The sequence below is a fragment of the Oryctolagus cuniculus genome, chromosome 1 (genome assembly GCF_051225735.1).
Source record: "Oryctolagus cuniculus isolate XC-2025 breed Fujian yellow rabbit chromosome 1, ASM5122573v1, whole genome shotgun sequence".
Classification (NCBI taxonomy): Eukaryota; Metazoa; Chordata; class Mammalia; order Lagomorpha; family Leporidae; genus Oryctolagus; species Oryctolagus cuniculus.
Genome location: NC_142867.1, coordinates 122571171 through 122585000, shown reverse-complemented (window position 1 = coordinate 122585000; position 13830 = coordinate 122571171). Strand labels below are relative to the sequence as shown.

The 13830-nt window shown below is 47.0% G+C and overlaps 1 protein-coding gene across 4 annotated transcripts in view; it reads left to right on the top strand.

Annotated features, from left to right (window-relative positions):
* Positions 1-13570, top strand: part of KCNJ1 (potassium inwardly rectifying channel subfamily J member 1) — a 32261-nt gene extending 18691 nt beyond the window's left edge. Inside the window, exons 2-3 of one of the 4 annotated variants that reach the window (XM_070065451.2) lie at positions 145-311; positions 11155-13570. In XM_070065451.2, coding sequence (XP_069921552.1) covers positions 11176-12294 — 1119 coding nt within the window. In that variant the 5' untranslated portion in view covers positions 145-311; positions 11155-11175 and the 3' untranslated portion in view covers positions 12295-13570. The other 3 variants (XM_008259307.5, XM_089314138.1, XM_008259312.5) reach the window with 3 other exon arrangements.
* The last annotated feature ends 260 nt before the right edge of the window (positions 13571-13830 follow it).

Genomic DNA, 13830 nt, shown 5'->3' with positions numbered 1-13830 from the left:
GAAGATCTCCCCACCACCACCACCTTTCTCTTACTCTGCCTTTCATATAAATAGACTAAATATATTTTTAAAATGTCCCTGTGGATTCTATGGGGCCGTGTTCTCTCCCTCCAGAGAGTAACTGAGTTTGTTGTATTTCACTAGGTGCCTTCCGTACTGTGTCCTCACCCCAATCCTGGGTCCCGACAGAGACAACGTGGGAAAATCTGAGCCCAACCCCTGGAATCCCAAAGCCAGCAGGTCCTGCTCCCCACCACGAGGCTCACGCCTACATGAAGTTTTAAACAGCTCCTGCACCTCTTCGGACAGAGGCATGTGGACGGATTTTTCACCTTAACGTCTTAGTAAGCAAGCCATTGAACCCCGCAGGCTGCAAGAAGGTCCGCTAAGTGATTGGCTATGAGAAACCACACAGGCAAATCTCATGCAACCCCATTGTCTGCCCTGTCCAGAGCCTGCAGAAACAGAGTCCCCAGAGGGTGGTGCGGGGCTGACACTGCCCACTCCACACCTCCCCTTTGAAAAACAAGCACTTTGAGTCATTCCCAGTTTATTTCCTTGACAAATATTTATTAAGCCTCTGCTCTCTGCCCAGCTCTGGGGTAGGCTGGCTGGGGGCACACGAGTGGAAGACACAGTTGGGGGTCACTGCCCCAGATCAGCTCATAAGTAAATATCTAAGCTAAATTACCATTCACATTGCAAATGCAAAGCAAAGAACATAACGCAATGCTGTGAGGGGAGGGATCCTGCTTCCAATGGGGTGGCCAGGAAACTCCTTTTTCTTTGAGAATCTGACATCTGAGTGTCTCACCAATGACGCTGGTGCTGGGGCTGAGCAGTCAGCTGGGAGGAGGAGAGAGGAGAGAGGAGAGTGCCAGGTGTTCTCAGCTGGGTAACCAGTACAAGAGACGGGCTCAGGGAGGCAAAGGTTTCCACAGCAGTACAAGCGGGGATGGGCCTCCGGTGTGTGCCTTCTCTCTGTGCGCCCGGTCTGCCACTTCAGTGTGATCTCAGCTCTGCCTCTAAGGCCACCCAGCTGTGGGTGCACAGGGCTTGGCTCACATCCCCGACAGGTTCTTATTCTCCACTGGGCAGGGGTGGTCCTCATCTCCCCACACTAGCCATCGCCATCAAAACAGTCTTGGATCTAACAGATGCAGTGACTGCACCCCGCAGAGATCTAGAGCCATCTCTGCACATGGAAGATATTCCCACGACTTGAGGCTGTTGTCCACGAATGGCGCAGCCAGGGCCACCTGTCAGTTTCCATGGCAAGCACCGTGCTGGACAGCACCATATCTGCAGCTGCTTCCACAGTTGCCTCTTAATTCCCTTAGCATCACCACCCTCTCTGAACTCCCCTGGCATTCATGCATTCATTCAAGGCTTCTTGTGACATCAGGGCCTGTGGTCTTCTCCGACACACGTGCTGGGACCCAATCCAGTGTGCCCTGCACCCTCTCTCTTGGGCCCCTCCCTTCCTTGGACCCGCATCCTCTTCCTTGTCTTCCTGTCCTGCTAGGCTCAGTGTCTAAAAAAGCTCTGATCCTTGCCAGCTCTTACGCTGCGATGTGCTTTCTTACACGATGCAAGGAATTGTATGAAAAAAAAAACTACCATTCCTGGTGCATAATAAGTAGATGCTGAATAAACGTTTGCCTGCCCGCTACAGTGTGTACCAACTATTTTGAGTTCACCCCAGGGCTTACAAGCAAGCCACCAAATATATCAGTGGCGTGAGATGTAGAGTGTGGACTGTGTGGAAACTATGCACACTACTTCACAATTTTTGTTTTGTGAATTTAAACTATTCCAAAATAAACGGCTTATTTAAAAAAAAAAAAGAAAAGAAAAGCGAAAACGTCTCCGGCAGGCAGGTTTAAATTCTTTGCTGTTTTGAATTCTGCTTTGTGACCTTGGGGTAGTAGCTTACCTTTTCTGAGCCTCGGTTCCTTACTTTCTATAGTTCTTAAGATATTTCATTATATTAATGCGTGTCAGAGATTTCACACTTGTGCCCGGCCAACGCCAGACTTTCTGGGCCCTAGAACGTCGCTACTGCGGACGGGCACGGCCTCATTGTGCACTAGGGGGCGCTGTTCACACAGAATGCGGCAGTGGGTCTCTCCTGGGGCTGGCTGCAGGGCAAGGAGGTCCTGGTGACCAACATAGACTTTTCCAGAGATTCCCCCAGCCCTGGTCTTTCACTTAGCTCATTTGCACTGTGTTTTTGCCTTGCTTTACCCTGTTAACTCGTGGCTCAATCCATTTGCACCCGCAAAAGCAATGCTTTTCTTTGGAAAAGTTCGATAACCCCTGGAATATGGAAGAGTTAGAGCAGTCTCTGGATTGGGAGCTAAGTACCCAGCTGTGTGGCTGTGAGTTTCTTCTGTCTCCTCGGACTCTTGCTCCGCTGTCACCACTCCTCACAGCCCCTTGGTATGTGCTGTTCTCTCGCTCTCTGTTCAAAGCTCAGAGCCAGGTGGAGATGAAGTGCCCCCTTTGGTTCCTCTTTGCATGGCTGAGCATGCTGGCATTTCCAAAATGTCTTAAGAAACAGATATGAAGAATGGCAGGTGACACTCTTGAAAACACACACGGAATAAATCAGCATTCAAAGCCTTGGCTTCTGACTTCAAATCGGATATACGCTGCCACCAGAGATTTGTAAGAGCTGTGGACACCTTGCCAGGGTCTAGCGTTGCTACCTCCTAAGTTGGCTGTGCTAACGGAACATCACAGTTCCCAAAGCTTCCGATGAGGAGTCACGAAGTACAGGTCTTTGTGGTGAGCTGTACTTAGCTCAGGATGACCAATGATCCTGATAAACAAGGTAGCTAGACAGAATGTAGAGCCTGAACTTCAAAGCTTTAACTCCTATTACTGGCTCTTCGTATTTGTTTATTTCCTTACCCCTCCCTCCAGGACACAGATGCGCAGTCTATGTTTGTGTGAGCTCCACTTGGTGACTTCTGAAGCTGTGAAGGCTGTTGGTGCTCACCAATAGTCTTGTAAAATGGCTTTCGTCCCTCCCAGCTCCACTTGCTGTCTGCCATGCCACCAGGCAGCACCAGGAACGCCCCTCTACTGGAGCAAGTTGGCTTTTTGTAACTCAGGAGAACACACACTGCGGGAAGCCACGGGCAGTCTCACTGGAAGGGTGTTAGGGGGACCGGAATCAGATTTGCGCTTGTTTAGGGGCCATAGGGACCATCCAGGAAAGGACTACTTTGTTCTGAATTAAGTGTTGTCGGCAAGTAGAGGTAATTCTCTGTGTGAATAAGTTGTACCTTCTAGAAGGAGAGAGGGCTGGCATGAGGCTAAGGAAGTTACTGGTAAGGAAGCAGCAGTCACTCTTCCTAGCCGGGGTCAGGCCATTTGGCCGTTTGGTGGTTTAGACCGTGCACTTGCTTTTGTCTGCATTCAGACAAGAGTTTGCCCTTGTTTTCATCTTGATCCATCCACGATCAGAGTGGTCCTGTCTGATGCTGTTGTGGTGCGAAATTGTATTCAGCAGAACAACGCCAAGGTCCCCCTGTGAGCACGAGGCCAGCTCGCAGATGCCACGGCTGCTTCTCTGTGGTCAGAGGACGCACGCGTAGGGCAGTGGCACCGAGCAGGCTTTGGGTAGTGCCTGTGGCCGCCACACCTCTGTTCAGCCTTGCCAAGGATCATGCTCTCCCTCCATCCCATCTCCATCTCTGCAAGATAAGGCTGTGCCCTGACTTGACCCCAGTCCATTATAAAAAGCTGTTTGCATCTTGCGCATGTTCTGTCCCACATGAAGATGTCAGACTGTGAAGCCAGCACAGTTCTCAGACATGCGGTGTTGTCACAACCTTTGTCACTTCCCCAGGAAGCATTTTCCTCCAGTGGAGCCCACGGAGCTTTGCTCATAGACCCAAAGAGGCCTGGGTCAGTGACAGCTGCCTGGTTAAGGTGCCGCACTTGCTGAAGTAGGTGATTCAGAGACACCCATAGACACCCATCACTACTAATTATGGCATCATTGTATGTCCCAGGAATGTTACATGTACCACTGCATCTAAATCACATGTCACCTTTTGGCTGTATGTTAATTGTAGTCATTTCACTAAATAGCTTTGCTTAGGTTACTTGGCCATGAAATAACACCTGGGGTTCAAGTCCACGTCCATGCTTACCCAAGCTGGAACCCCTTGCGCTCTGCCATGACACCGCTGGTTGTTACCTGCTCTGGGAGCATTCTCAGCCCGGGTTGCCTACCTTTTCTGAGTGCCGCCATGCAGAATACTCCAAGTTATTCAGAGAAGTGCACGCTGGCCGGCTGGCCCCAGAGATGCCCACAGGACATGCGCTCCTCTGACATCACCAGCATGGTCAGACCTTGCGAATCCTCAACACTAGTTCCACGCTCTTTGCTCTAGAAGCGGCCAGGTGCTTGAGGAACCTGTGCTGTATTCCCATCCTGGCTACAAGCACACCGGGACAAGGAAACCTGGGACCTTCCTGCAAAACCAGCCCAGAAGAGGCTTAAACTCAGATGCCTTTTTATGTGTCCATGAAGCCAGGAGAGAAATGTTTCCAGCAGCCTTGCCAAGTTCTATCTCAACAGAGCCCGTGCTGACCCCACGTGGGCTGTCTGATAAAGCTAACGGCATCAAGATAAGCCGCTGGCATTATCAAGCGACAGGGAAATGTCTCCCTGCATCCACTCTGATTTCTGGTCCTGGTAGGGGTAGTCCAGGAGCTGCCCCTCAGAGCTCTGAAGCTTTGCAGATCCAGCTGGGTTGTTAATAGCTGGGTTCGATAGCTCGAGCTGATTTTCATAAAAAACAGGAAGTGCGATTTGTTTTTCTAGCTCTTTAGTAAAGGTAGACTGAGGAGTGCAAGTTTGACTCACAGCCTTAATCTTTTCAGGGTAGCAAACCTGCCGCACTGCAGTTATTAAATCATTTACCAGGAAACAACTTGAACAGGGACTGTCACCTAGTTTGTTTTCAGCATAGCACCTGGTACAGAGTAGATGTTCAATAAACAGAATGTTCATTGAATTACATTAAGAAGGCAGAGACCTGGGCTGGCGCCGTGGCTCACTTGGTTCATCCTCCACCTGCGGTGCCGGCATCCCATATGGGCGCTGGTTCTAGTCCCAGTTGCTCCTCTTCCAGTCCAGCTCTCTGCTGTGGCCCGGGAGGGCAGTGGAGGATGGCCCAAGTGCTTGGGCCCTGCACCCGCATGGGAGACCAGGAAGAAACACCTGGCTTTGGATTGGCATGGCGCTGGCCGTGGCGGCCGTTTGGGGAGTGAACCAGCGGAGGGAGGACCTTTCTCTCTGTCTCTCCCTCACTGTCTATGACTCTACTTGTCAAATAGAAAAAAAAAAGATTAAAAAAAAAAGAAGAAGGAGGCAGAGACCATGCCCGCTGCAATGCCATTCAATGAATTGCTATTGGAAAGTCCTTAAGAAATCTTTGTTGATGCAATTGACTCTTGGCCTGAAACAAAATAGTAAATTTTCTTGGAAGGTTGAATTTTTTTCTCCAGTACACTTGTCGGGGGACTGGAGAAAAATCATTTGGCTTCTGCTTTCAGGCCACATAGCTTATATTTCCTACCTCACACATAAAATTCTTGATTCTCCACATTTCCTGAAGTTAACTGAGGCTACACAGGAGCTGAGAGAGGTCTCACAAAAAGGCGGAGCATAGTCAGTGGTTTTATTTTTTATGTATAAAGAAATATTAGCTGTTAGAATTCTAACGTGGGGACAATGCAAGCAAGGCCTGCTTGCTCCTCTGTCTGATACAGGGACTGCTGAGCTCGGGAAGAGGCAGCGTGGTGAGCGCGTAAAGACTTCCGAAGTGCAGGGGTGGGTATTCAGCCTGATGGTTAAGACGCTGCTGTCCCACATCACGGTGCTTGGGTTCAAGTCCCAGCTCTACTCCCTGTGCCGACTTCCTGCTCATGCAGACTAATCGGGTTCCTGTCACTCAACATGGGAGACCCACATGGGTCCCAGTGTCAGCCCCTCAGCCGGTGTGGACATTTGTGGAGTGGAGCAGGGGACGGGAAGTCTGTCTGTCTGTCCCTGCTAGCTTGCACGTGGATGCCTGCAAAAGAACAGGCTCTGGACTTAGTTAAGGCTCCTCAAATATCAGCAATGGGTACCAACTGTTGGTGGCCCATTTAAACTGAAGAAGGTTTGATTGAAGTGGGTTGCGTCCAAACAAAGCATGGACTTGTATGGTGAAATGAGGTTCAGGACGACAATAAGCTTATTTTTCAGAACTTGAAGGAAAGAGACTTCAGACTGATTTAGAATGATAATGAGGTGTCCCTGAAACACAGCTCGATGCGTGTTTTCCATACCAGTCTCCCCTTTAAGTCTGCAACAAAATGTCTCCAAAGGCTGTGGAGCATGTGGAGTGATATGGCCCTTGCTTGTCTTTGTAGCCCAGTGTCTCTCCCAAGCCCCCTAACACTGCTTTATTTGTTTGCCTGGCTCTTCTCTCTCTCTCTCTCTCTCTCTCTCTTTAAAAAGATTTTAAGAAGATTTTTTAAAAAGCTACAGAAAGAGGTAGAGCCAGAGAGAGGTCTTCCATTCCATTGATTCACTCCCCAAATGACCACAACTGCCGGAGCTGAGCCGATCCGAAGCCAAGAAGCAGGAGCTTCCTCCAGGTCTCCCATGTGGATGCAGGAGCCCAAGGACTTGGGCCATCCTCCACTGCTTTCCCAGGTCATAGCAGAGAACTGGATTGGAAGTGGAGCAGCCAGGACTCGGACGATGGGATGCCGTACTGCAGGCTGGGGCTTTAACCCTCTGCGCCACAGCGCTGACCCCTGGACCTTCTCCTAACTCTTCCTTGTTGATTGTGCACCTGCCTGGGTCACAGACACGATGACATGCAGTATGGCCTTACTACACGCGCAGGCATTATCTTACACATTATCTCTACTGGCGGGGAGCCACTGGCTGCTGAGGAATGTGACCACAGACTCTTCACTGTTGTGTGTGCATTGATTAATGTATTTATCAGCATTCAAAACTTTGTATAGTATTTCTACTGTGTGTGTCCCCAACTCGGCATCAGGTTTTGGCCTCTGTGTCTCTCAGACAGATGCTCTCTGACTGCTCCCACCGTTTCCTATCATGGCACATCTGCATCTTAGTTTTTTTAAAGACTTTTTTTAGTTTGTTTATGGCTGGGGAGGGGGGCAGTGCTCCTATCTGCTGATTTACCTCCCAAATGCCTGCAGTGATTGGGACTGGACTGGACAGAGCTGAGAACTGGGAACTCAATCCAGGTCTTCCACATGGGTGACTGGCACCCAGTTACTTGAACTATCATCACTGTCTGTCTCCCAGAATCTACAGTGGCAGGAAACTGTAATTGGGAGCTGGAGCCAGGCTTTGAACACATGTACCCCAATGTGGAATGTGGTTTTCCTCACCAGCGTCTGAACAGCTAGGTCAAATGCCATATCTGTCCCTCTTCTTTCCTAATTGATTGGTTGCTGAAGAATGACAAGGACTATGTTCCTTTGGTCACCCACTGCTGTCCCGGTGTCGTGCACAACAGCCAGCACACATGGTGGCATCAGTGCTATGACACATGAACAAAATAGTGTGCACATAACACATATGTGTCTGTGTGCATCGATGTTTGTGTATTTGTGATGTTTGTGTAAATGGGTATATTTATGTGTACATTAATGATGGGATCTTGTGGAAGAGCTGCTCCTTTAGGCATCATACAGACCATGCTGGGTCGTAGTTGCCAATCTCCTTAGCTCCTTGCTCCTTTAGATGGAGGGCTCCTTGAGAGCAGGAAGAACTCCTCTGGCCTTGGGAATCCTACAGAACAAGCGCGTACTCAGTACTGGGAAAGTGTGCCAAGGCTGCCTTCTGCAGATGGACTATTTACAGAACAGGAATGCCAGAGTGCCAAAGAAGAAGCACCAATAATGTAATCCACTCGCCTTGTCCGGCTGCTAAGAATGCCTTGGTAAATATTAGCTAATGTGCAGACTTTTGCTTGCTATTAAGATTTGCTGGTTTCAGTAGAAAGGAACCTACAAAGTGGTTGCTATACTCACGTAACTCAGACACCAGGGACAATCCCTAATCACCCCAAGGCTCATAAAATACACACTGGCTCTTTCGGTGGCTAGATTAAGTGCCATTGTCTCAGTAGAGAAGGCTACGTGCATTAATACCCAGATCTGCCTTGTGAATGACAGGTTTGCTTAATGGATGAATTTATCCCATATCCTTGTATTTTCTAAGTAGAATTCTCACTCACTGAACAAATAAATCAGCAGCAAAGGTTAGCCCAGTACATGTAAAAAGTGCCTTCAGTTAATGCCAGATTTTCCTCAATAAAGCCAACAAGAAAGGCATCTTTTCCATCTCAGTTTCTTACGTAACAATACTGTTGAATAGAGAGATTAATGTGGTATCTTGTTTCTTCCTGGTATGATCTTGCGTTCGTCTTACAAATATGTACTTGTCAACATCTACATATCCACCTGTAATTTGTGAACCCTTTGAAAACTCAGTGTGTCGCAGAAAATAGATGGAGAGATTGATGATAACTAATTGTTTCTGCCCAAAAGTTATTTGGTATGACTTAGGAGAAACAGCAGGTGAGCTGTGGAGCGCAGCAAAGGAGAAGAGGGCCTTGCTGGAACTCGATCTGCACCTGCGGCTGGGGACCTAGCTGCTGGTTTGTCATGTCTTAGCATGACGGTATTCAAGCCATGTGAGATCAGAAGAAAAAAAAATATATATATATATACCCAGCTCTGGGCTTGGTCTGAGGACAACCAGTTGTCTTGGTTTAAAAATCACACAACTCTGTTATCAGATCATTTTCAAACAAATAGAAATTAGAATCAGTCCATTGACTGAAGCCCAAAATAACTTAGGCTGGGTTGGAGGGAAATCAGCCTGCTTGCAGAGACCAACAGCCAACGGCACTTCCTTGCTTTTCCCAGCCATGGATGCTTCAGGCCACGGTGTGTTTAAGCAGCTGGTAAGTGGGGACCGTCTGGGGACAGCATTATGGGCTGCTGCTTGTGTTATGAGGCCGAGCAGATTATGTTTTATTTTGCATGAAGTCATGGAAACCCAAACTTCTCCAAGACATATTCAAGGGGTACTTTTTTCACTCCACAGAATGTCCTTTACTTTCAAAAGTGCAGTGAATTCCAGAGAGGCTGGAAGAAAAGAGTGATGGGGAAGAAAATCTCAGAAGTTGGTGCATTGGGAAGCCACCCCTGGAATCCTAAAATAGGGCCAAGAGAATGTGGGTTCAGTTGATAACTGTTGGTTTTAGGGTTTATTATTTAAGGTGGAATCTACTCTATGAAGAGCTTTGATTACAGTATGAGCTTCCATGCACCTGGGAAGTGTTAGCAGGTGCAGATCAGGTGAGAGGGTGTGTGTGCAAGCAAGGGGGAGAGACTGGGGAAGAAGAGGCATATTCCCTCCTCCGTGTGCCCCCCTTGGGATCATCCCCTCCTTTTCTCTGATGACCGGACATCAGTGAAGTTTGGGTGGGGTGAGGTTCAAGCCACCTGGGAGTGTGCATTGCTTTTTCGTTTTGTGTTTGCTGGTACTTTTTGAAAATACATTTAGATCCTGTCCTCAACATTTCAAGTCACCAGAACTGTGGTTTTCTTTTCACTTCTACTTGGTGTTGGCTTTTTTGTGTTTTCATAAAGGTTAAGGCCACAAACAAGACAATGTGGAATATCACTTTTGTTTAAACTAAGTTGGTTTCGCTTCCTAGTTTTTATGAATAAACACATTCTTGAAGGGGGATTTTGAAATCTATTTTAAAACTAGATTTGCATTTAATGAAAAAATACCACAAAGGCATTGCTAACCATGGTGGGCACACCTTGATTTTCTTTGGTGTAGTCTAGTGTTTGTGACTCCAGGTTTCACTTTTGTTGGCTTCTTTAGGGGAAAGTCCCTTCATTATTTTGGTGTAAAATGGAAGTTACAGCAATGTTGTCAGAAGAAACTATTGAGCAGATAGTACTGAAGAGCTTGATTCATTCATTTAAATCTTCCATTCGTGTTGATTGAATGAATAAGTACCCAAAGACTGTGTAACCAGCTGTAAAGGAGGAATGACTAAAACATGGTTCTACTGGTATAGTGTAGCATTGCAATCAGTGTTCACCATTCATTTACTTCAGGAGCAGGGAAGGAAGTAAAAGTCTCTGATGGAGATCCTAATGTTAATCCTTTTGGGAATCTTGGAAAGCCATGTAGAGAGAGTAGGAATCAACTCTTGAGTTCATTGAGAAAGTCTTGGAGATCATCTGGTAGGAACTAAGCTTTGTTCTAAATACTGTTGAGTAGGAGGAGGACAAGGAGCTTGGCCAAGCACTGCACTAGTCTTAAAATCTAGAGGGAACTTTGAATAGAGAGCTTGATAACCCAGTCACTGTGTGGTAGAAGTTTCCTTGGACAGGAGGGAGTTTGGGGTTCCAGTTGTCATTTGCCATTCAGTAGGTACAGGACTTTGGCTAACTCACTGAAATTTTCCAAGTCTCAGTTCCCTCATTTGATAAATGAGAGTAGTGAATCAGATCAGGATTTCTATTGGCCCATGAGTATAAATAGCAGTACACAGGATGATTTAGGAAGTATCCTGAAGAGAGTTTCTTTTTTTGTCAGTTCTTTATTTTTATATATTACAAAACCGTAAGTAGTGCTTTCAGGCTGTGATTTTACAGAAATGATTGCTTAGCATAAGTTGAAGTTTATTAAAGAAAAAAATGGAAGTGGTTTGAAGAATCATATCAAATAAATGAAAGTACAGGTCATAATTGGTTATCACCGGCATTTTTAAGGTTGTGTGTTGGCTGATTGGGGTCAGGAAAAGCTGAACGTTGGGATGTCTTAGTTTCCTCCCATTTCTATTGCTCTGTAATCATCTGGCCTCTTGGTATTTAAGTCCTATGGTCTTCAGTGGGAAGTTTCTATTGGAAAGAGCATGTGGTCCCCAGAATAAACTTGTCTGTTTGCCCAAGTGATCAGTAACCCAGAAAGAGCTGAGTGATCTTTTCATATCTCATCAGGTCTTTACGTGAGTCACCTTTTTGACTACAGCTATAAACACAATCTTTTCCCCCTTTTGGTGTTTTCAGACCAGGGTGTTGACTGAAAGGATGCTCAAACACCTTCGGAAATGGTTTGTCATGCACCTTTTCCAGCAGTCTCGGCAAAGGGCAAGGCTGGTCTCCAAGGATGGAAGGTGCAACATAGAGTTTGGCAATGTGGAGGCACAGTCAAGACTTATATTCTTCGTGGACATCTGGACAACAGTGCTTGACCTCAAATGGAGATATAAAATGACCATTTTCATCACAGCCTTCTTGGGGAGTTGGTTCCTTTTTGGTCTTCTGTGGTACGTGGTAGCCTATGTGCACAAGGACCTCCCAGAATTCCATCCGTCTGTAAACCACACTCCCTGTGTGGAGAACATCAACGGCATGACCTCAGCATTTCTGTTTTCCCTGGAAACCCAAGTGACCATCGGATATGGATTCAGGTGTGTGACGGAAAAATGTGCCACGGCCATTTTTCTGCTTATCTGCCAGTCTATACTTGGGGTTATCATCAACTCTTTCATGTGTGGCGCCATCTTAGCCAAGATCTCCCGGCCCAAAAAACGTGCAAAGACCATTACATTCAGCAAGAACGCAGTGATCAGCAAGCGGGGTGGGAAGCTGTGCCTCCTAATCCGAGTAGCTAATCTCAGGAAGAGCCTGCTCATCAGCAGTCACATCTATGGGAAGCTTCTGAAGACCACGGTGACGCCTGAAGGGGAGACCATCATTTTGGATCAGACCAATATCAACTTTGTAGTCGATGCTGGGAACGAGAATTTATTCTTCATCTCCCCGCTGACAATTTACCACATCATTGATCACAACAGCCCCTTCTTCCACATGGCGGCAGAAACCCTCCCCCAACAGGACTTTGAATTAGTGGTGTTTTTAGACGGCACGGTGGAATCCACCAGTGCTACCTGCCAGGTCCGCACATCCTATGTCCCAGAGGAGGTGCTTTGGGGCTACCGTTTCCTTCCCATCGTGTCCAAGACCAAAGAGGGGAAATACCGAGTGGATTTCCATAACTTCAGCAAGACAGTGGAAGTGGAGACCCCTCACTGTGCCATGTGCCTTTATAATGAGAAAGACACGAGAGCTAGGATCAAGAGAGGCTATGACAATCCCAACTTTATCTTGTCAGAAGTCAATGAAACAGACGACACCAAGATGTAGCAGTGGCTTTTCAACCTGAGTAAAACTAGATCTTTAGAGTAGCTAGAGACCAGAAGTATTATGAAGCAATCAACCATTTAGGGGTAAGAAAGTAGGATGAAAGTCTTCAAATTCTACCAGCATGATGACCCCTGAACCCTATAAATGTGATCCTACAAGACTCGTGGCTCCCAAGGCTACTGGATTGGAACATGCAACGCATTTATGTGAAACTGGCTTATGGAAGCCATGGACACTCACTTTGACCATGACTAGGATTGTTTGAGATCATGTAGTATTGGTGGGAATGGGAAAAAAAATCATTAAAAGTTTCATGGACGGGTCAGATAAGATATTGAAGTTTCCTTGAAGTAGTTCTGAACATTGTAGGATCAGGGAGTGCTATATTCTCCATTTGACTCTATTGACAAGAAAGACATCACTCTTATTTTAACCTTGACTTCTCTCAATGGGAAAATTGCCTCCTGCACTGGGGGAGATGAACTACCTGATCACAAGAGAAAACTGCTACACAAAGCACAACTTGAGACTCTAACCTTTCTGAGCCCTGGTCTTTGGTGGCTTTGTCTTAGTCTGTAACATGGGTGTTTCAGGGGGGGCAAGGCACAAGCCAGGGGCTCTGCCCCTCCCCCTACTTGAGATGGAGAGGAGCACTCAGGAGCAGCACCTGCTTTATGATATCCAGGTGCTGTGGCCCCTGCTGGGCTTTGGCCCAAATGATCTCATGTGGAACATTTAGACAGAGGCTACATCCGCATTCTAGAATGTTGATGAACACTTCCCTGCAAGCCAGAATGCTTGAGTTGAGAGTGGAGGCAATGCCTCTTCAGTCTGTTATGGATGGTTCAGGAGTTACACATCTGTTAAAAGAGCATTTCTTGCTCTTCCAAGATGGCAATGAGGACTTTGAAGGTGCAATGTCAGTCTGAGAAAAAAAAATGTTTCTGAGAACAAAAGTCCCTTGTGTTCTCTCCCCAGTGTTTGTCCAGAAATGCAATTTCTGAAAGAGAAATGGGAAAGAGCAAGGACCTGGATGTGGTCTCACAGTCAGGACATCTCTGGGTCTTCCTTTCTCTGACAACCCACACCACATCTTCCTAAAAGGCATCAATTTAATGTAAAGATTGCCCTTTGGGGAAGGTTTTACTGTGAATGTCTTGTTCGGTTCCTCCCTTGCCTTATTTTGTATGTATCCTGGAAAAAAATGGTACTGAAAGCTGCTTGAGAATGAAAATGTTTTTAGTGGATCGATTAACATTAAATTTCTGAAACTGTGCATACCCTTTCCAAAAGCGTCAGTCATTGTGCATCAACAGCAACAGACAACTGGGCATAATCCTCTTGCTGAGGGTGGACTTTCTCCTGGACGGGGCAGAGGGGTGAGAAGGTGGAAACTGGGACCGTCTGCTGCTTTGACTGCCTAGAAGGAAGTGACCTCAGTGGCGGACACGCCCCTTCCTGTACATCCCCATGAAATCTCTCCAGGGTGAGTCTGGGTATATCCAGTGACAGCAACCAGCAGTTGTCTGTAGGGTT